Here is a 23,858-nt window from a genome sequence, read left to right on the forward strand (position 1 = left end):
TCGGACACGACTGACTTGACTTAGCAGCAGCAGCAGCAGCAGCAGAAGAAATTATAAACAACAGACAATTCTGCGAAAACAGCTTAAAATTCATTTAATATTTAGGCCTAAGAAATCTCTTTCTATAAAATCTGAACATGTTAAAGAGACTCTATCTGGGTCTCTAGAAGTTGTAGCCCCAACACTTAAAAACAGCAGGAGGTGGTTCTGGGACCAGCAGAACACTCTATGCTAAAGCCTGCCCAAGCACCAAATAAAATGACACCAGGCAGGCGACTTGTATGAAGTATCAGTCACAGCACAATATGCAGCTTTCTGAGAGTTAAACTGTGCTATTTACATGGAAGGAGATGACACCAAATAGTTAGAAAGTGCTAGTTTAGAGAAGCAGAGATCAGCCTAACCCATACCATTTACAGAATAGAGAATGCTCTCAGCTAAAGTGCTGGGGGGAAAAAAATCGGCCCAGAAAGGCAGAAGTACAATCAGTACAAGATTTATAAAATCCATCATGTTCAAATATAATGACAAAAAGCAAATAAACACTTATTTATTTAAAAAAACAAATTTACAAAACCAAAACCTATCTTAGCATTTTTTTTATTAGTCTGACTTTACCTTTTAATGATCTTCAATGTATCTGTGACAAAAATAAATAAAAGTGCTAAAGTGTTAAGAAACCATATGCTAACTTAGGATGTTGTCTGTATTTTTTAAGACCAATCAACGTTTGTTTTTTTTAAAATGGAGATACTGGCACTTTTTCTCTTAAAATAAATGTGTATATGTCTGAGCAACAACACCAGCCTGTATAGCACAGAACATCACACATTAAAACACAATGCCATTAAAAAACAAACAGGAATCCTGAAAGAGAAAAAAAAACTCTAGTTTTAATACAGTAAATTGTACCCGGAGACTCCCTTCCCATTATCCTTTACAACAACCAGAAATTCCTTCCAACCTGTATTCTTAGCCCAGCAGAGTAAGAATAAACTCTAATAATACTAAATTTTATTTATAATACAGCATTTTTCTAGTAACACACAACCTTTCTTCTCTTAACATATGTCAGTTTCTTAAGATGACTTGTTTTTATAAGCTCTAGTGTCAATATATTCCAATGATAAATGTATTATTCATACAATTTATTTCACACATAATATAAAACTTTTCTCTAAAGAAATTTAAAATATACATTCAATGTAGCCAAGTTCCATTCTTAAAAACAACTTTTCCTTTCTTCTGAGCTTACTTCTGCAGAAGACCAGTCCTTAAGGACTTCTGGAGTCTGGCAATGTTGGCATCCAGTGCTGCAAGGCCGTTCCGGAAGTCTTGCTCATCACGAGACGTGAACGTGGAGAGAGAAGAGATGCTCCAGTCAGAAGTTAACTCAGAGTTTAAAAAGCTACCGTCAGAGACTGCACTGCTTTTCACCTGAACGTTGCTGTTCTGACAAGCGGAGGGGCCGTGACAGGCCGCCGATTCCTCCTCAGGGGCAGGAGGGATCTTGCAAATGGCTTCCTTTATTTTCTTGAGGAGCTGCTTGTCCTCCAGATCAGCTGTTCTGCGAAGTTTGTCAGGTGCATCTTCCTTTTGGCAAGAGGAACAAACTCCAGGTGCACACAGTTTCTTTTCTTTTTCAGCAACAAGTCCACTGACTGGTTGTGGTAGAGCTACACTGATCTGGGCCTGGGGGGATAATCTCTTAGACAGGGGTGATTTCTTTTTAGGAGTGCTTCTAGCAAATGGAATGTAAATTGTTTTATCCAAATTATGCTCATCTTCTACTAAGGTTGTAATTTCACTTTCCTCATCAGACTCCCGTTTTGAAAGGGCAGGAACAATTCCAGGGGCTGATACCTCCTCCATGCTCCTGGTATTACTATGCTGAGGGCCTTTGGAGGGCAGAACATTTTCATAAGGTCTATCTGGCACCATGTTTTCCTCACTGTCAATTGTAGAAACAGGCTCTGGATGTGTAATAAGAGTGTGATCTGGTTCTAACTTACTTAGGTAGCTCATTATGGAAGTGTGAGCAGAGATTGGGTCATGTTGATGTTGCTTTTCATAAATGTTCAGAAGTGATTTGGTAAGATTATTCCCAGGCTTGTAGCGAGCAGTGTCCATACTAAGATCTGAGAGAAGCTTTGCCATACTGCTCTGTAAAGTTCTGTTAAGAAGAATTTAGTACACTAATTATTTCTTTTTACCCATTTGTTTCATTTACTTACATATTCCTCTCATCTTTAAAAGAAAGTATCTCAGGCAAGCACCTGGTTCTTAATATGGAAAAAAGCAACTAAAAGCACAAAATCACAGAATATGCTCTGCAAAGAGTAAATTAAAGTAACAATTGATAAAAGATCTTAGTCTGCATCAAATCTAATACTATTATATCTAAAAATGGAGGCTTAGAAAAAATTTTCTCTTAAGGTAGAGATGCTTTATTCTTGAGCAACACTGCAAAATGGTAAATATACTACCCATTTGTTAGTGGATTGTGTTAGTAACTATTACTCTACATTCAAAACATATATGGAAAGGATATTGGAACAATACTGGCGAAAAAAAGGATAGTTAGACATAATTTAATTATCCAGTATACTTAGGTATAACTGACAGCTAGACTCCAGGGAAAGTGCGATATAAGGAAAACCACACAGGGTCTGAAGTCAGACAGAAACTGATTCATATCCTAGCACTATTGCTAGCTGTGATCTTGAGCAAGCTGTTCAACCTTTCTGAATCTCAAGTTCCTCAACTGCAAAATGAAGATAACTACTTCACATTTAGAATGAACATTAAATAAGATAAAATAATAAAACATAAGGGTAAAGTGCTTAGCACAGTTTCCATCTGGTGACAGCTTTTATTAGTAGTCCTCTTAAAACCATTTTATACCAAGACCTTAGTCTATTTGAATGGAATCATATATATTCTTAAATATAGATAAGAAAAAGAAACACACCAATTTAAAAAAAAGATACAAAGAACATTAACAGGTAATTTTAAAAGATTACAATGAGTCAGTAAGTATGTTTTAAAGTTTGACTTTTATCAGAGAAATTAAAATTTTTTAAATACGATTTTTTTTGGCCTATCAAGCTAACATAGGAAAATAAGAATATCCATTGTTAAAAAGGCTTGGAGAGGCAAAGTGGGAGTGTACACTCCCCTAGCAAAATAGCATTATATCAGAAATCTTAATATTTTCATATCCCACACCTTTAGACCCACCAAGTTGCACTTCTAGGAATTTAACCTACTGATATTCACCAACAGGCTGCACCCAAAGATATATTTACAAAGATGCAATTTATAACAGAAAATTGATGAACTTAATATCTTTATCTTCAAATACTGTGGACTGATTCAGGTATATTACAGTCTTACTACATCATAGCCATTTTTTATAGTCATTTGTAAAGAATATTTATTGATAGGAAAATGTTCATTATACAAGGTTAAATTTAAAAGAGTAGGCCATACGCAACACAGTAACAATACTATTTTTGGAAAAAGTTATACATGTCCAAATAAAATAATAAAGGGAAATCTCTGTATCAAACAGTTAGCAGTGATTATATTAATATCTTTGGATATAGAATGAGTGATTCTTTTCCTACAAAAGGAAAAAAACATTCTTTCCCAACCTGGCATACACTGTCATCTTAAACATGCTATGTCTTGAGTTCTGATTGCCCTTTAAATGGCAATGGCTCCAGCCACTTTTTTCGTACCTCTTTCAAGAAGCTAACGAGCTACTATTAAAAGATAAAAAGCATGCTTTAGAAACCATCTTTAAAGAAGTGCTGTAATGAGTAATGACCACTAGTTAATTGAACCAGACAGCATACTGACATTTTTATTTTCATTTATTTTTAGAAAAGAAATCCTTATGTTGAAGTTCCTTTTCAGACTTAATTAGAAATATTATCTTTGCTCTGTACAAAATTCACAATACAAAAAGGGACATGTAATAAGAGTTTAATCTCTGGAAATTAAATGCAATCATTAAGTTTCTCATGTGTAAACAAATGTGACTTACAACTGTCTTTGAAATTAAAAGAAAAATCTCTGTAAATAGAGATAAAACTATCCCAAAATTTTAAAGGAAGCAATACAAGCACCTAAATAGCTACCAAGTAGATATATCTGTGTTTCTATTACATGAGACTCAGCTAAACACAATGATTTTTAATGCTTGGAAAACTGGTGTATTTTCATAAAAATGTAAAGTCCTTTCTTGGCTATTTATAAAACTATACTAATTTAAATAAATATCAGCACTTGTATGAGTGCTCTTAGAAACTATCAGAAGAATATTTACTACTTATTTACTGAAAAATATATTAATTTTCCTCACATTTTAATGGTATTATAACACGCATTCTAGTAAAATCTAAAAATAATAATAAAGATGTATTTCAAAACTATTCAAAGTTGGAGAAGAAATGGTTTAGGAAATTTGTTTAGCACTTGTATGTGAAACTTCTAGCTCCATTATCCCTCCCCAGTAGTCTGAGAAAGGCATTTAAAATTTTTGTCAAATCTCTGAGACTATTTAACACATGCAAAAAAAAAAAAAAAAAAATACACACACACATATCTGACTGAGGTTACATGGCTATAGGAAAAAGAGATGGAGTAGGCGAACATGAAGATTTATCTGTATTGTCAAGTGTTGTTGACTTATGCTCTAATGTCAGAAGTAAAATGTAAATTGTCACAGTAGCCCACCTATAGTACTAGGGATATTCCTAATTAATTGAATTGCCTAGAGTAACACCAAACACATTACAAGTCACCAATGTGGGTGAATTTTGACAACTAAGCTCAAAGAGTATTCTTTGTCTGTTTTGCTCTTAAATTTAAAAGGCAATCTGGTCTGAGTAAATCTTAGCATTTTTCTGGACATTTCTTAGAAATAAAATCATAAAATATGTGGTTTTTTTATGATTAACTTCTTTTACCATAAATAAAGATAACAAAGTTTTTACCCTAAATTACTCTTCAGAAAAGAGAAGATGCTTTTCTTTAGAGGCCTTATAAAGACTTTCATAAGAAGGGGCATCCTCATAATTAACTTGGAAAAAGAGTGGTATAACCCAATATTCCAGAAACTCTGACTAGAGCCTAATTAACACTAACACTACATGGATACAAGAAGTACATTTTGCTTTTCTCACTGTTCAAAAAAAGTTTGAGTGAAATTATTCTGTGAAATATGAATGTGGGGGGAAGCAATATTTCTATATTAACATAGCTTATATAAAGTCATTTCAAATGTATTTACAAAACTAATAAATATTCTTTATATATATATAGGCTTCCCTGGTAGCTCAGCAGTAAAAGAATCCATCTGTAATGTAGGAGATGTGGGTTTGATCTCTGGGTCAGGTAGATCCCCTGGAGAAGGAAATACTACCCATTCCAGTATTCTTGCCTGGGAAATCCCAAGGATAGAGAAGCCTGGCAGGCTACAGTCCTGCCAGGACTGCAAGAGTCAGATACAATTTAGTGACTAAACCACCACCATGTATCTATATATCATTTATTCTCTAAAAATTATAACTCAAAGTGGGGAAAAAGTGTATAATTCAAAACGGGTCTTTTCATTTGAAATACAAAGAAGATTGTTTTATATTCAGGATTGCTTTATATTTAGAACTATGACTTTCCAGGATCAGTCAAAAGCATGGTCAGATCTGATGATATATAATTCAGGCCTAAAATAACTGACTTCTCTAGGACTGAAAAAAATCAGTTGAAAATCCAATTTTTGTCAACCACCTCAAGAGAAAACTGAACTTTATAAAAGAACATCATATAAAAATTGAGTGAGGTGGTTCTATTTATTTAAGACATGTTAAGGAACAAAGGAATCTTAGAAATTATTATCAAATCCCTTTACTAATGCAATGAATAAGGTTCAAAGAGGCTAAATAACTTACCCAAGATCCTATGAATGAGGGCTTACTGTGCTAAGTGCTTTTCATGAATGATTTCTTAGCCCTCTTATCAACCCTAATCATGCCCCCACTTTATAACTAAGGTTTAGAAAGGTTAACTATCTTGCTCAAAGTCATACAGCTAATAAATGATAGAGCTGGAATTCCACTCAGGTGTCTCTGGCTTCAGAGAGTTCTTAACCATTTGCTAAACAAGTCTTCGGTTCCTCATCAGACTCCTTTGCCAGGAATCACATGGTTTAAAAAGGAATTTAGCCACGTTTGAAATTTAACTGGAACAGAAGAAAAATATCCTTAGAAATTAGCAAAAACACTGAGAAAAGGATAAGGTTAAGAAGGCAGGTCTGAAATTATTTTGAAGTTTATAAATATATCTAACAAAAGGCATAAGTTATTCAAATAATGTCAACATCACCTGGTTAATTCTCTCAGTCGAGTCACCTCAGCATCACGCTGGCGTAATGTTATTCCCAATATCTGATTTTCCTTTTCAGCAGCTTCTAACTTAAACCGGGAGCTTTTCATATTGACTAAGGCTTCCTCCAATTCTAAAACAACAAAAGTTTCAGTTTCAGTATTACCTTTTAAAAAGTGACTGTGACTACAGTTCAAACACATACCAATTTTCATTCTTGTTGTCTCAATGTCAAATTGCTGTTTATTTTCAAGTAAAGTTTGATCTTTCTCTTTAAATATACCAGCAAATTTTTTGTTTTCATCTTTCTGATTTTCTATCACTTTTAAGAGCTCTTCATTTTTACTCTGCAGTAATTCCTGGCTCTTTAATGACTCCTGTAATTGATTTTGCAGTGACTTGTTCAATGATTGAAGAGAAGACACTGTAAGACAAAATTGAACAAATAATTATTACCTCAATTAAAAAGTACAAACCTGGGGGCGAGGTGTCCTGTCAGGTGAGGAAGCTTCTGCTGGAAGATGCAACTCAAAATTTAAACTGAACTACTGCGTGCAGCTCTGCTTCGTCACCCAGGAGCAGTTCTTTACCACAGGGCCGCTCTCATTCCCCAATCCAAAGTCTCTGTGGCTGGAGGTGCACCCCGTGGGGGAGGAGGCAGATGCGCTGGTGACTGACTAGATCAAGCCCTGAGCCTCTGGAGTGGGAGGACTGACTCCAAGACCGCAGACTACCAGAGAACTAACCCTAAGGGGTATCAAATAGTGAGAACTCACACAAAGGAGACCACTTGAATACAAGACCCGGCATCACCCAACCACCAGTAGCACCCTGTGCAGGACATCTCTAAACAACAAACAAAGCAAAAATACAAACCCAATCATCAGCAAACAGGATTACCACCTCACTCACCCTTGCCCATGAGAGGAAAAACAAACAAACAAACAAACAAACAAACAAAAACTCAGCACAAATCCCACCCTATACGAAGCTTACACAAACCACTGGACCAACTTTAGGAGGGCAGAAACCAAAAGGAAGAAAGAATTCAACCTTAAAGCCTGAGAAAAGGAGACCTCAAACACAATAAGTTAAAAAAAAAAATGAAAAGGCAGAGGAATACTACATAAACAAAGGGACAAACTAGAAACACAGAAGTCCAAATAAATGAAGAGGAAACAGGCAAACTACCTGAAAAAGAATTCAGAATAATGATAGTAAAGATGATAAAAAACCTTGAAAACAAAATGGAGAAAATGGAAGAATCGATTAACAAAGACCTAGAAGAATTAAAGAATAAACATACAGAGACAAACAACACAATTACTGAAATTAAAAATACTCTAGAAGGAATCAATAGCAGAATATCTGAAGCAGAAGAACAAATCAGTGAGCTAGAAGATAAAATGGTGGAAATAACTTCTGAAGAGCAGAATAAAGCAAAAAGAATGAAAAGAACTGAGGACAGTCTCAGAGACCTCTGGGACCATATAAAATGCACCAACATTCAAATTACAGGAGTCCCAGAAGAAGACAAAAAGAAAGTGTATGAGAAAATTTTTGAAGAGATTATAGTTGAAAATTTCCCCAACATGGTAAAGGAAATAGTCAATTAAGTCCAAGAGGCACAAAGGGTCCCATACAGGATAAACCCAAGGAGAAACACACCAAGACACATACTAATCAAACTAACAAAGACTAAACACAAAGAAAGAATATTAAAAGCAGCAAGGGAGAAGCAACAAGTAACAGACAAAGGAAACCCCACACACTTAACAGCTGATCTTTCAGCAGAAACTCTGCAGGTCAGAAGGGAATGGCAGGACAGAGTTAAAGTACTGAATGGGAAAAATCTACAACCAATTTATTGTACCCTGCAAGGATCTCATTCAAAATTGATGGAGAAATAAAAAGCTTTTCAGACAAGCAAAAGTAAGAATTTAGTACCACCAAACCAGCTTTACAACAAATGTTAAACTGACTTATATAGTCAAGAAATACAAGAGAAGAAAAAGATCTACAAAATCAACCCCAAACAATTAAGAAAATGGCAACAGGAATATATATATCAATAATTACTTTAAATGTAAATGGATTAAATGCTCCAACCAAAAGACACAGACTGGCTGAATGGATACAAAGACCCATATATATGCTGTCTTCAAGAAACCCACTTCATATCTAAAGACACATACAGACTGAAAGTAAGAGGAGGGAAAAATATATTCTATACAAACAGGAAGCAAAAGAAAGCTGGAGTAGCAATCCTCATATCAGACAAAATAGACCTTAAAATAAAGAAGATTACAAGAGATAATGATTACATGATACAAGATTACATAATGATCAAGGGATCAATCCAAGAGGAAGACTTAACAATTGTAAATATCTATGCACCCAACATAGGAGTACCTCAATACATAAGACAAACACTAACAGACATAAAATGAGAAATTAACAGTAACACAATAACAGTAGGAGACTTTAACACTCCACTCACACCAATGTACAGATCATCAAAACAGAAAATTAATAAGGAAACACAAGTCTTAAATGATACATTAGATGAGATGGATCTCATTGATATCTTCAGGACATTCCATCCAAGTGCAGAAGAATGCACGTTCTTCTCAAGTGCACATGGAACATTCTCCACGGTAGACCACATCTTGGGTCACAAATCAAACCTCAGTAAATTTAAGAAAATTGAAATTGTATCAAGCATCTTCTCTGATCACAATGCTATGAGAGTAGATATCAATTACAAGAAAAAAAAACTGTAAGAAACACAAACACATGGAGATTAAAGAACATGTTTCTAAATAATCAACAGGTTACTGAAGAAAGCAAAAGGGAAATCAAAAAATTTCTAGAAACAAATGACAGTGAAAACAACAAGTCAAAACCTATGGGATGCAGCAAAAGCAGTCCTAAGAGGAAAGATTATAGCAATACAATCCTACCTCAAGAAACAAGAATTAACATCAGATAGACAACCTAACTTTACACCTAAAACAACTGGAAAAGAAGAACAAAAAACCCCCAAAATTAGTAGAAGGAAAAAAATCGTAAAGATTCGAGCAGAAATAAATGAAAAAGAAATGAAAGAAACAATAGTAAAGATTAATAAAACTAAAAGCTGGTTCTTTTGAGAAGATAAACAAAATCGACAAATCTTTAGCCAGACTTACCAAGAAAAAAAGAGAGAAGAATCAAATCAACAAAATTAGAAATGAAAAAGGAGAGATTACATCAGACAATGCAGAAATACAAAGGATTATAAGAGACTATTCAGAGAAGGCAATGGCACCCCACTCCAGCACTCTTGCCTGGAAAATCCCATGGACGGAGGAGCCTGGTGGGCCGAAGTCCATGGGGTCGCTAAGAGTTGGACAAGACTCAGCGACTTCACTGTCACTTTTCACTTTCATGCATTGGAGAAGGAAATGACAACTCACTCCAGTGTTCTTGCCTGGAGAATCCCAGGGACGGGGGAGCCTGGCGGGCTGCCGTCTATGGGGTCGCACAGAGTCAGACACAACTGAAGCGACTTAGCAGCAGCATAAGAGACGATTATGAACAACTATTTGGCAATAAAATGAGTAAACTGGAAGAAACGGACAGATTCTTAGAAAAGTTCAATCTTCCAAGGGAAGATATAGAAATTATGAATGACCCAAATACAAGCAGTGAAATTGAAGCTGTGATAAAAAAACCTCCCAAAAAACAAAAGCCCAGGACCAGATGGCTTCACAGGAGAATTCCATCAAACATTCAGAGAAGAGCTAATGCCTATCCTTCTAAAACTCTTTCAAAAAATTGCAGAGGAAAGAACACTTTCAAATTTATTTGCCGAGGCCACCATCACCCTGATACTAAAACCAGACAAAGACAACACAAAAAAAGAAAACTACAGGCCAATATCACTGATGAACATAGATGCAAAAATCCTCAACAAAATCTTAGCAAACAAAATTCAGCAACACATCAAGAAGCTCATACACCATCATCAAGTTGGGTTTATTCCAGGAATGCAAGGATTCTTCAATATATGCAAATCAATTAATGTGATACACCATATTAACAAACTGAAAGATAAAAACCATATGATAATCTCAATAGATACAAAAAAGCATCTATTTTTGCTTTTGACAAATTTGACAAAATTCAGTACCCATTTACAATTAAAATTCTTCAAAAAATGGGCATAGAAGGAACCTACCTCAACATAGGAAAGGCCATATATGATAAGCCTACAGCAAACATCATTCTCAATGGTGAAAAACTGAAAGCATTCCCCCTAAGATCAGGAACAAGACAAGGGTGTCCACTTTCACCACTATTATTCAACATAGTTCTGGAAGTCTACAGCAATCAGAGAAGAAAAAGAAATAAAAGGAATCCAGATTAGAAAAGAAGAAGTAAGGAATCCAAATTGGAAAAGAAGAAGTAAAGCTCTCACTGTTTGCAGATGACATGATACTGTACATAGAAAACCACAAAGACAGTATCAAAAAATTGTTAGAGCTAATTGGTGAATTTAGCAAAGTTGCAGGATACAAAATCAATACACAGAAATCACTTGCATTTCCATATACTAACAATGAAAATTCAGAAATAGAAATTAAGAAATCAATCCCATTCACCACCGCAACAGAATTAAATATCTAGGAATAAACTTACCTAAGGAGACAAAAGAACTGTACACAGAAAATTATAAGACTGATGAAATAAAGACAGTATAAACAGATGGATATATTACCCATGTTCCTGGATAGGAAGAATCAATACTGTGAAAATGACTATACTCCCAAATGCAATCTACAGATTCAATGTGATCCCTAACAAATAACGCAGAGAAGGCAATGGCAACCCACTCCAGTACTCTTGCCTGGAAAATTCCAGGGACGGGGGAGCCTGGTGGGCTGCAGTCTATGGGGTTACACAGAGTCGGACACGACTGAAGCAACTTAGCAGCAGCAGCAACAAATTACCAATGGCATTTTTCATGAAACTAGAACACAAAATTTCACAATTCATATGGAAACACAAAAGACCCTGAATGGCCAAAGAAGTGTTGAGAAAGAAGAGTGGAGCTGGAGGAATCAACCTTCCTGACTTCAAAATTAAACTACAAAGCTACAGTCATCAAGACAGTATGGTACTGGCACAAAACAGAAATATAGACCAATGGAACAAGATAGAAAGCCCAGAAATAAACCCATGCACCTATGGGTACCTTATTTTTGACAAAGGAGGCAAGAATATACAATGGGGCAAAGACAGCCTCTTCAATAAATGGTGCTGGGAAAACTGGCCAGCTACATGTAAAAGAATGAAATTAGAACACTTCCTAACACAAAGACAAAGACCATACACAAAGACAAACTCAAAATGGATTAAAGACCTAAATTAAGACCAGAGACTTATAAAATTCTTAGAGGAAAACACAAGCAGAACATATGATGACATAAATCAAAGCAAGATCCTCTATGACCCACCTCCTAGAGTAATGGAAATAAAAACAAAAGAAAACAAGTATGACCTGATTAAACTTAAAAGCTTTTGCACAGCAAAGGAAACTATAAGCAAGGGGAAAAGACAATCCTCACAATGGGAGAAAATAATAGCAAATGAAACAACTGACAAAGGATTAATTTCCAAAATATACAAGCAGCTCATACAACTGAGTGCCAGAAAAACAAACAACCCAATCAAAAAGTGGGGAAAAGACCTAAACAGACATTTCTCCAAAGAAGATATACAGATGGCTAACAAACACATGAAAAGATGCTCAATATCGCTCATTATTAGAGAAATGCAAATCAAAACTACAATGAAATATTACCTCACACCAGTCAGAATGGCCATTGCCAAAAAATCTACAAACAAATGTTGGAGAGGGTGTAAAAATAATAATAAAGATAAAATGTTATTTATAATTCTGCTGTACATGAAATGAAAAAGATTTCTGGGACATGCTTTACCAATCTTTCCTTTGTAGCATGTGAGTTTTTGTTGGGCTTAGGAAAAGTTCCCAAGAATACAAAAAGAAATCCCTGTCTTTTCCTCTAGTTACTGTTTTTTTTTTTTTTCTTTTCTATTACTTTAAGCTCTATGAGCCATAAGGACAATCTGGCAACATCAGTCAAAACTGAAACAGTAATACTCTGACTCAGCAATTCTATGGCTATAATCTACAAAAACAGTCACACATGGGCACAAAGACATGTACAAGGGTTTTCACTGGAGGATTATCTGTACTAGGAAAACAGGGAAAGTATCTAGATATCTATCAGCAGAGGACTTTAAATACATTACAACAGAACTACATAAACAGAATATATACTTAGTTTTAATAAGAAAAAATAATATTTATGTATTTTGATAGAGAAAAATATCCACTACATAATAAGTGAATAAATGCAAGCTGCAGGAGTGTGCAATCTCATTTTTACAAAAGAAAAATACATATGTAGTTCTACTAGGACTCATCTGTTAATAGTAGATATTCAGTAGGCATTTATGAAATAAATCAATTATAAATGAACAGGAGATATGTGAAAGGAAATACAGACTTTTAAAAAAAAATAGGATTGAATTATCGGGAATAGCACAAATCTTTTATTTTTGTGTTTCTATACTATTTTAAATTTTAATGAGTATCATTCCTACTTTTTTGACAAATAGTCCACTTAAGACAAAGTAATTAAGAAAGTTCAATTCTTTATCAACATTTTCAGAGCCATAAAGAGTTCACAATCAGTCCTCACAATTCTTTTACCTACATTCAAGGCTGCATTCCAGAGAACCAGATGCCTTTTGAGTTTTTTCTCGTTCTCTAAGTTGCTGGTTCAAAATTCTCAATTGCCTAAATGAAATAATGAAGAAACATGAATGCAAGAATCCCAAGCTCATTTTAGAGTGTACATGTGACAGCCTATTAAAATAGAGAACATAAACAGTGGCACCTACTAGGAGAGCAGAAGTCCATCTTGTCCCTAAACATAAGACAAAAACCAAACAAACAAAACCACACTACTGCTATTATTTTAAGACCTGAGATAATTTTTAAGATTGCCCAGGATGGCATAAAACCCCCCTTCAACAGAAAAAGGTTAACTTATTTTTCCTCTTCCCTTTTTTGTTCTCTTATCTCTTCAGTGATTTCCTTGTTTTTCTATTTCTTTCATTTCTATCTCCTCTTGCTATTTTCTTCTGTCTTCCTTCTCAGGAAGTATTTTCATTACTGTAGTGATTATCTACTTTTAAAAGATCTGTTGTAATTATGAACCAGAATTCCTACAAGGACCAGCTGCTATCAGACAACTAACTGCTTGGTTTGTCACGCAGTGTAAAAACTGGGAAACAAAAACTTATGCTGCTACTAATTTCTTTAATAGATCTAAAGGTTAATGGCTTTATTTAAGTAAAGAGAATGCCAATAAGCACCACCTCTACCTCACAATGAACTTCATAATATATAGCTGCTTCGCAAATAGGAACATACAAAAGGAACTGCAAGTGTTTACTTCTAAGAAGTTAACATTAAAAAAAAAAAATCTCTAATACCTTTTGAGAATTATTATCTGGAAATATTCTGTGCTAAAGTATCACTGTTATGAAATCTAAAACGATAGATCCTACCTCACATCATTTGTATATATTCATTCAGGTTGGATTAAAGAGCTAAACATAAAATATAACAACAAACAAACAAAACTTAACAAGTTTTAGGTGGCAATCTACATAATCTTAAGTGGGAAAGGCATTCCTAAGCAATACTCAAAATCTAGCAATCATCAAGGAAAAAAGTAAAGGATTTAACCACATCAAAACTGAAACTTGTTCTAGAATTAGTCTGGAAGAAAATATCTGCTACACATATAACAGACAAAGGGGCTGTAACATTGAAGAGCTCCTACAAATCAGTAAGTAGGGAAAGAAAACATGACCAATGATAAGAATGGGCAATTCACAAAAGAAACAGAAGAGGCTGATAAGCATATGAAAAATTCTCAGCCACACTAGTATGAAGAAATACAAATTTAAAACAGGAGATATTTTATGACCATAGGATTCACAAAAATAAAAGGAAACAACACTGTAAAATATATACATATATATTTATTTGGCTGCACCAGGTCTTAGTTGCAGGATCTTTAGTTGTGTGTGTGTGTGTCTCTCTGACTCTTTGTGATCCCATGGACTTAGTTGTGTGTGTGTGTGTCTCTCTGACTCTTTGTGATCCCATGGACTTAGTTGTGTGTGTGTGTCTCTCTCTGACTCTTTGTGATCCCATGGACTTAGTTGTGTGTGTGTGTCTCTCTCTGACTCTTTGTGATCCCATGGACTTAGTTGTGTGTGTGTGTGTCTCTCTCTGACTCTTTTGTGACCACATGGACAGTAGCCTGCCAAGCTTCTTGTCTATGGGATTTCCCAGGCAAGAATACTGGGGTAGGTTGCTACTTCATTCTCAAAGGAAATAACACTTTTTGTTGGTGACAGGATAAGGAAATGAAATATCTCATTTGGTAGGAGTCCCTACTTGCTCCTTCTCAGGTTTCTTTCACAGGCTTCTCCTTCTGTGTTCTCTGCTTAAGAAGCTGTTATTCCCCAGCAATGCACCCTTGGTTGTGTTCACACTCTGTATGTTCTTAGTGAATTGAACACTTACACGCTGATACCAAACCACTTGCTTTTAATCATTATTGTCTCCAGTACCTACACAGGGCCAGATCTGTAGCAAATGCTCAATAAAAATGTGGTCAGTGAATAACTCCCAAGCTTACATTTCTATCCTGAATCTTGTTTGTGGGTTCCACTCATACCATACATGTCTCCAGAGGGTCTAAATCTTAACTCACTAGTTCTCCCACTACATTTTCTAACTAAAAAATAAAATGAAATAACAATCTATTCTTCCTCTAGTAACTTCCATCTGGGAGGATTATGTTATCATGTGTCAAATTATCAGGCCAAAGCCTGAATGCCACACCCCAGTTCCTCCCCAGTTCCATTTCATTTCTTTGTTCCTCGTGGGTACATAATGGTCTTGTATTTTAGTTTAAAATCAGGAAATGGTCATGAGTTCTAACTTGCCCTTTAAATATTACGGCACTCACTAGCTTAACTGGAACCCCCCACAGCCTTCATCCAGGAAATTCTGGAATGTGCCACAAGGTCACAATGAATGGGTCATTACAGATATTTTACGGGTAGGGACCTGTGTCAGGAGTCTCACATAAACATTGTCCAGACCCAAACGCCAAACAAACAATGCAGCTAGCCATTTTTTTTAATGCCACAAGATGGCAATAAACACCAAGAAAGTCCTGAAAGATCAGTTTTCTGGCTAAAAAGGAATAGGAAGTTTCAAAATGTCCAAAAAAGAAAAAAAAAACCCCGTTTTTGATTGAAAATGCTGAAAAACACTTTTGAATGAGCCTATGCATTCCAATTCTTATTTATAACAGAGATTATGGATGATTCTTTCCAAACAAAGATTAACAAAGAGACACAAAAAATCCTACTTCTGCTGGAAATCTCATATTTCCATATGAGATAAAAAGCATATCTGACAAATTCTTCATTTTTCGATAATTTCATTTTTGGAAGGTCAGGTAAACGGTGGCAGTAGCATGATATATAATCTTTGTCCTCTAAGGACACAGCCAAGAAATGTTGGTGCCAAGTCCGAAGAATTAGGTTAGACATAAAACTAATACCTTTTAAAAAAATTAAAAACAAGCAGTGACCAATAAACTAAGTTTTATTTTCTAAAGTGGCTTATAAATTAGCTCCTAAAGCAATTTTAAAATGTTCTGCGACTTACCCAGTGTCACAGTGTATAAGAATTCGCCTGCCAGTGCAGGGGACACAGGTTCAACCCCTGGTTTGGGAAGACTCCACATGCCACTGAGAAACTAAGCCCGTGCACCACAACTGCCGAGCCTGCAGGCCGCAACTACTGAAGCCTGAGCACCGAGAGCCTGTGCTCTGCCCTAAGAGAAGCCACCGCAAGAGAAGTCCACACACCACAACAAAGAGCAGCCCTGCTTGCTGCAACTAGAGAAAGTCCACGAAAGCAACGAACACCCAGTGCAGCCAAAAATAAAAATCAATCAATCAAAGAAAAATGTTCTAAGAAATAGAAACAAATAACAACTATTGATATTTCCTACGGTCACAATATCAAGATAAATAATACGCAGAGACTAAGTTCTGGGCTTCCCAGGTGACTCAGCGGTAAAGAATTCCCCTGCAATGTAGGAGACCCAGATGCGATCCCTGGGGTCAGGAAGATGCCCTGGAGAAGGAAATGGCAACTCACTCCAGTATTCTCGCCTGGGAAATCCCGTGGACAGAGGAACCTGGCAGGCTACAGTCCATGGGGTTGCAGAGTCGAACATGCCTGAAGCAACTGAGCACAAGCACTGCATAGCCTGAAAATGAAAGTGAAGGTCACTCAGTCGTGTCCGACTCTTTGCGACCCCATGGACGATACAGTCCATGGACTGCATAGCCTAGACTAGCCTAATAAATATCCGGATGTAGTTCACTTTGCTCTCTATTTGTTACCAACCAAGCGACAACAGATGTGAAAAAGTTGTGAAAAAATACACACTAGTGGGCAGAAATAATGGAAGAGTTAGAGACTGCTGTCAGTATTTGGAAAACAGGGGATTAAGAGTACAAATACAGTGAGACCATGTCTGCTTTCCTTACAAAGCCCTAGGTATCTCATTAGGCACTTTTGTTCTGGCCATAGGACATCTTTGCATGGAGACAAAAAAGTCAAAGAGCAATTCTTACCTGCGTAAATGAGCGTTTTCACTTCTTAGTGGCTGCATGGCCAGTGCTATTTCAACCTGAATATTTGTGTTTGCACTTACGGCTGGAAGCAGAGATATACACATCTCCAGTTCTGTAATCACCCTCTGGATTTCTGAATCTTCTATAAAAAACAGAAGAAATGAGTAAACACAGTATTATAAATTGCTGTTTTGATAAGATTATTCACATGTATTACTAAAAAAGAAAACATTTCACATATATACATATGTACTATAAACAAACTCAACTCAGTTATTTATGAATTTATTATACAAATCCTATTTTCCTTTTTCCTGCAGTCTGCACTTCCTTATTGAGAAGAATTCTAAAGATTTATGTTAAGTCACAGAATTATTATATCAGTGATTTTTTTTTCAGTTAAAGTGTCTAGTAGGAAGATGGTTTATATATATATCTCCTAGTCCACATGTTCCTATAATTACTAAAGGGTTTCTTATAATTGATTATAGTATTAACAACACAACCTTTGATCCTGGCATAAGCAAATAATTCACTTCTGGTGATTCATTTTGGAAATATATTGAGGGAGGGTCTACTAAGATAAGGTTTTATTATTTAATTTTATAAAGTAAATTTAACACAACCGGCTACACTTCATTTGATGCAGCATCAAAAGCAGTATCATTTTTGTCATTGACTGTGGGGAGTGGATGATTTGGGAGGTGGCAAAAAGATACAGGTAGAAGGTAGATTTTAGATCTCTTGTCCTTTTATTTTTGTTCATTTTTATTCAGATTTTCTGTAAACTGCTAGAGAAATGGTACAGATGAATTTATTTGCAAAGCAGAAATAGAGTCACAAATGTAGCAAAAAAGCTTATGGCCAGCAAAGAGGGAGAAGGTGGGATGAACTGGGAGATGAGGGTTGATATACGTATAGTACTGTGTAAAAAACAGATCACTAATGAGAACCTATGGTACAGCACAGGGAATCCTACTTGATCTATGGTGACCTAAACAGGAAGAAAATTTTTAAAGAGTGGATATATGTATACATACAACTGATGCACTTTGCTTTACGGGAGAAACTCATACAACATTGTAAAGCAGCTATACTTCAATTAAACAAAAATTTCTGGGAAATGAAAACATTTAATAAATATAATATTAACTGTCTGATATCCAAAAGAGATAAAGTATTCAGCTACAAAAAGTTAATCAATTCCACAAGTATTTTAACACCTTAATGGAAAGTTTACATGCATACAGTAATTGTGCCCAATTACAGAGCAGAATGCTCTGTAGAGGGGTTTTTGCATGAAAGCATTAGAAGCAGAGACCTGGGCTCCACCATTTTCCTGCAATGTACCTTAGTCAAATTACTTAATTCTTGAAGCCTAGGTTTCTTCATGGTTAAATGGATAACAACAGTACCTCATGGGGTTGCTGAGAGGATTAAATGAAATACTGTTCTCCAAGCCTCAGTTTCCTCGTCTGTAAAATGGGGACAATAATAGTACCTCATAGTGTTGCTGTGAGGATTAAATGAAATAATGCATATAAAACACTTAGCACAGTGCTGGGCACATGCTAGGTGCTCAATAAGTGATAGCTAATATTACTACTATTATAATTGTTACCAATGATTAAGTATTCACTTAAGAGAATAATACAGGAGATTTTAATATACTGAACCACAGGATTAATAGTGCTACATCCTAATAATACAGATAAATTTTAATATACTGAACCACAGGATTAATAGTGCTACATCCTAATACAGATAAATTTTAAGATTTGGTAACTTTTTTGTCAGACTGCAAATATGAGGTACTCAATTAGAACTTCCATAATCAATTACTGTGTTTTCTAGATGACAAATGTGTAACTAACTCCAAGTGAAAGTCATTATTCAGAATATACATACATAATGAAAATGAATACAACCTGGCTCATAACTCCACCCAAGATATTTTTTTTGATTAATTAAAATATCTTAAGAGTGAACTGAAAAGGGCATCAGAAGATTTAGGTTCCTTCTCAAAGTGAGATTTGTTAAACATTGTAACAGTTATTAAATAAATGATGAGAGGAAAACTTTTACATCTTTTTAAAGGAGGAAACATTATCACTCTGTTCTAGGGAGTTAACCATGTCCTCCAACCCCTTAAAATTTATCTCTATGAATTTTCTTTGGTTGAATCTTTTCAAGGTCCCTTTGAATCAAGTAGAATGAACACACACTTACAAGTAAAAGAATGATATTCCCTAGCACGTTTCAAATCCACAGGAAACAACAGGGAGCAAAAACCCACAAAATAAGAATAAAACAGACAAAACTCATCTCCTCATTAGCATAAGACATACTTCTATGGAAAATATCACAAACTTCATGTTGATTATTCTGAATTTAAATGATGACATGCCACAGAAAATTACAAAGAAAGTACTTATCTACCTTGTTCTGCTACCAGGGCCTTGAGCTCTCCCAACAAATACTTGATAGTTCTAACTTTTTCAGCACTCTGGTTCACGTTTTTTGCCTTCTGCACATCCTTTATTCTTGAATCTCCCAGAGGTATGTTTAAATCCTTTCCTTCACTTCTGACCTCACCAATGTGTTTGTTAGTACATTTTTCTTCATGAGTAGCCAAGAAAGCTGGCTGTAATAGGGTGGGGCTGCGGCGAGTGGGACTGTCAGGATGAGAACGCAACAGTTTCATGTATGTCTGGAAACACTTCAGTAAGTCCGGTTCCTCAGAAAGTCTTTTCGGCAGAACCCCGTTAGCAAGACCCAGTTGCTGAAATGTTGGAGTAGCTGGTTTGCCAGTTTGGGGCAGGTTACATGAAACTCCAAGACAGGTATTGAAGGAATTCCTTACAACATCATCAGTACAGTTCACAGAAGTTGTTCTTCCTTGTGATGCAAACTGACTGTCACCATCAGTCTGAACTTCCTAAAGAAAGAAAAAAACAAGCTAAGACTTCAAAAATAATGAGCACTGACTTGTGGGCATTAACTACAATAAACTCAAATGAAAAATGTTAGAAGATGACATTTGCAGGATGGAGTTACAGATTACCAGTGAATAAGTCAATTTCCCCTTAGCTCATTATTCTGCATTTTTAAAGCTTAATTAGTTCACTCAGTAATATGGGAACATTATAAAGCCACGACCAAAATAGATTGTTTACATATATCATAAATGGTTTAAAGGCATCAAAAATTAGTCTACTTTGGGACCAAAATAAACTTCCACTTTGGGAAATCACAGTGTAGAAAATAAGCTGAAAAGGCTTCTGCATAAACATATTTAGAGAAATGTTACAGTAGTAAAAAATTTATTTAAATGTCTAACCATAGGTGAGGAGTTACACAGACCATGGTATATCCACTAGAGTAGTAAGAACTTAGTAAAAATTTACAAAAGGTAAATCACAATTAAATGTTAAGTGGAAAAAAGCAGCATGTAAAACTATATAAAATTTAATTATGATGATATTATTAAAAGTAAGTTTACTTAACAAATTAAAACCAGAAAATGAAACCTACACAAAGAATTAAATGACTGGAACATGCTCTATCAATGTGTTAACAGCAATTGTGCTTTGCTGGTAGGTATGGGTGATTTTTTTTTCCCTAGTAATCTTTTTCCTTCGCCCTGCCCACCACTGTCCTTAATTAATAGGCAAACTTTTCTAATAAAAAATAACTCAAAAAATAATTGGTCTTTACAGCCTAGAGCATTAAGATACAATCAGCAAATGAAATTTTCTCTCAAGATGACAATTTCTAAAAGCAAATCATTACTTATATAGTATATAAACTGCACTCACAGAATGAACCATCGGAGGGCAGGGTGGCTGCCGAGGTACCCGGACTGGGATAGAGGTGGGTAAACCATAACTAGAAGGTGAAGACGTTGGAGATTCTAAAAAGTAAAAGGGAGAAAAAGTCATTCACATATCAGACTGCTTATACAATTACCAGGCAACTTAATTAGAGCTTATATTCATGCTTTTTAAAACGTCATTCATACTAACCAGAACCAGACACAGTGTGGCAAGGTGCAGTAGGAATTCCATTCGGGTTGTTCTTTGAAGCCAAGTTATTCATCAGTGACATTTGAGTCTGCACATGTTCGCAAAGAGCTTGGTATATTAAGGGTGAATACATTCCACAGTGGTCTTGTAGTGACCAGTTTTGCAGTATATCTGATGAGTCTCTTTCACTTCCAACAGAAGCATCATTAGGTATCTGCTTCTTCTTATCTGAAGATACTAATATGGAAAAAGGGGGAAAAAATTTTCTGAAATACGGTTCTTTTCAAAAACCTTTACCAAAGGTATTAGAGGAAAAAAGGGCTCTCAAAAGTAACTCGATTCATCACGTACTTTACAGAGTGTGATCACCCCTAAAGAAAATCACCTCAAATTCTTTTTTTAAAAGGAAGTAATGAATCAGGTTCTCCTCAAAATTAACTTACACTATGTCTTTAAAATCTCTATTAAATGCTACTCATAATGCACTTGAGTTGGGAAAGGAGTCACTGGAAGGACTGATGCTGAAGCTGAAACTCCAATACTTTGGCCACCTGATAAGAACTGACTCACTGGAAGAACTGACTCATTGGAAAAGACCCTGATGCTGGGAAAGTTGAAGGCAGGAGGAGAAGGGGACGATAGAGGATTAGATGGTTGGATGGCATCACTGACTCGATGCACATGAGTTTGAGGAAAGCTCTGGGAGATGGTGATGGACAGGGAAGCCTTGCGTGCTACAGTCCATGGGCTCGCAAAAAGTCAGACACAATTGACTGACTGAACTAAATGGAATGTTCTTGAGAGGGAGAATGGAACAGAAAGATAGAATACCTTGTACAATTATGATGCTTTGATGATAATGATGATAATAACAGCAACAATAAATAAATCAGAGCTTTTAGAGTGAGAAAGTGAATTTAATCTACACATTGAGCTCTCAAATAAGACCTTAACCTGATATTTAAAGTCTCAAAAGCCTAACCACAACATAATTTTCCAACCATCTTTCCATCATCCTCAACTAAGAAATCTTTCAATCCAGTCAGACCAATTTAGACACCTACATGCTTTTCTCACTTTCCTATACTATTACTCATGATGAACCATACCTTTCAATTCAATTCTACCTAACTCACCAAAGCTCATCTGAAGCCTTCTCCAGTCATTTCAGTCTAGTGACTGCTCTTCACCGTGCCAGAGTATATATTGTCTATACAAATCATGTATCACTTGGATACTGTACTATATTGCTTATCTTTCACTCTCTTGTCTGTTTGACTAAACTATAAGCTTCTTTAGGCAGGGCTATATCAGAGTACAAAACAAACTTAGAAAAACATATACTTTTTGGCAAAAGCTTACCAAAGCTAAACATATATTTTATGATATAGCAATTATATTTCGGGGAATATACCTGGCAGAAATGAGTATTACATCTACTAAAATGTGTACAAGAATGTTCGCAACAGCTGTATTAGCAGTAGCCCCAAACTGAAAACCCAGTCATGAATAGTAGAAGTGGATGAATTGTGGTGTAGCCATATGATGGAATACTATATAGCAATGGAAAAGAACAAAGTACTGATATACTCTGACTGCCTATATGAAGTTAACAGATATGATGCTGTGTGAGAGTCAGACACAAGACTACAGTGTAGAGCTGCATTTTCACAGTGTACATGAAGTTCAAAGATAGTAAAACTATCCAATTGAGAAAGAAGTCAGAAAAGTGTTTATTCAAGGATGGGGAGACAGGTAATAATGAGAATACTGACGGATAGGAGCCTGGTAGGGTACTGAAATCGTTCTTTATTTTCAACTGGGTGGTCAACTACATGGATGTACACATATGCAAATATTTATTGAGATTTATACACTTGCTTTATTAAAGTTAATCCTTACTTAAACAGTGAAAAGTTAAAAATGTTTAAATGGTATGGAATTCCCTAAATACATACACAATTTATTGAAAATAAAAACACTGCTAAAAGCATAAAACCTACAAGTAAAAGCAAAACGTTAAAGGCAAATGAAATATTATAACCAATAAACACAGAAAACTACTACTAAATTATTATTGGACTATGAAAATGGTTGGAGATACTGGATGCATCTATTTTGACTTGAGTTATTCTTTCCTTTGTAATAACCTATTGCTGTGAACATACTTCCCTGGCTTGCATATGAGCTCTAACAATTACTAGCTGAATAACTTTTGGCAAATTATTTAACCTCTCTTGGACTCTTCTTCCTCATCAAAAAAATGATGATAATACGAGCATTACCTGTTTTATAATACTGTTATGAAAATTAAATAGCACATGTCAACTATCAGTGTCTAGCCCATAATAAGAACTCAATAAATGTTACAGCCATTACCAAATGGCTCCAAAGTCTTAATCAGATCAGATCAGATCAGATCAGTCGCTTAGTCGTGTCCAACTCTTTGCGACCCCATGAATCGCAGCACGCCATGCCTCCCTGTCCATCACCAACTCCCAGAGTTCACTCAGACTCACGTCCATCGAGTCAGTGATACCATCCAGCCATCTCATCCTCTGTCATCCCCTTCTCCTCTTGCCCCCAATCCTTCCCAGCATCAGAGTTTTTTCCAATGAGTCAACTCTT

General features: G+C 35.6%; 1 protein-coding gene across 4 annotated transcripts in view; it reads right to left on the minus strand.

The window, feature by feature from the left end:
- Nucleotides 1-522: 522 nt before the first annotated feature.
- The window catches only part of CCDC14 (coiled-coil domain containing 14), a 39,081-nt gene continuing 15,745 nt past the window's right edge, over nt 523-23,858 (minus strand). For 3 of the 4 annotated variants that reach the window (XM_070370267.1, XM_070370286.1, XM_070370288.1), the window contains 8 exons: nt 21,231-21,467; nt 21,024-21,118; nt 19,645-20,143; nt 17,206-17,347; nt 13,179-13,261; nt 6,596-6,814; nt 6,391-6,523; nt 523-2,173 (listed from right to left, as the gene is read on the minus strand). In XM_070370267.1, coding sequence (XP_070226368.1) covers nt 1,252-2,173; nt 6,391-6,523; nt 6,596-6,814; nt 13,179-13,261; nt 17,206-17,347; nt 19,645-20,143; nt 21,024-21,118; nt 21,231-21,467 — 2,330 coding nt within the window. In that variant the 3' untranslated portion in view covers nt 523-1,251. The remainder of the gene's footprint in view (nt 2,174-6,390; nt 6,524-6,595; nt 6,815-13,178; nt 13,262-17,205; nt 17,348-19,644; nt 20,144-21,023; nt 21,119-21,230; nt 21,468-23,858) is intronic. The other variant, XM_070370276.1, reaches the window with a different exon arrangement.

Source organism: Bos mutus, chromosome 1, assembly GCF_027580195.1.
Source record: "Bos mutus isolate GX-2022 chromosome 1, NWIPB_WYAK_1.1, whole genome shotgun sequence".
Classification (NCBI taxonomy): domain Eukaryota; kingdom Metazoa; phylum Chordata; class Mammalia; order Artiodactyla; family Bovidae; genus Bos; species Bos mutus.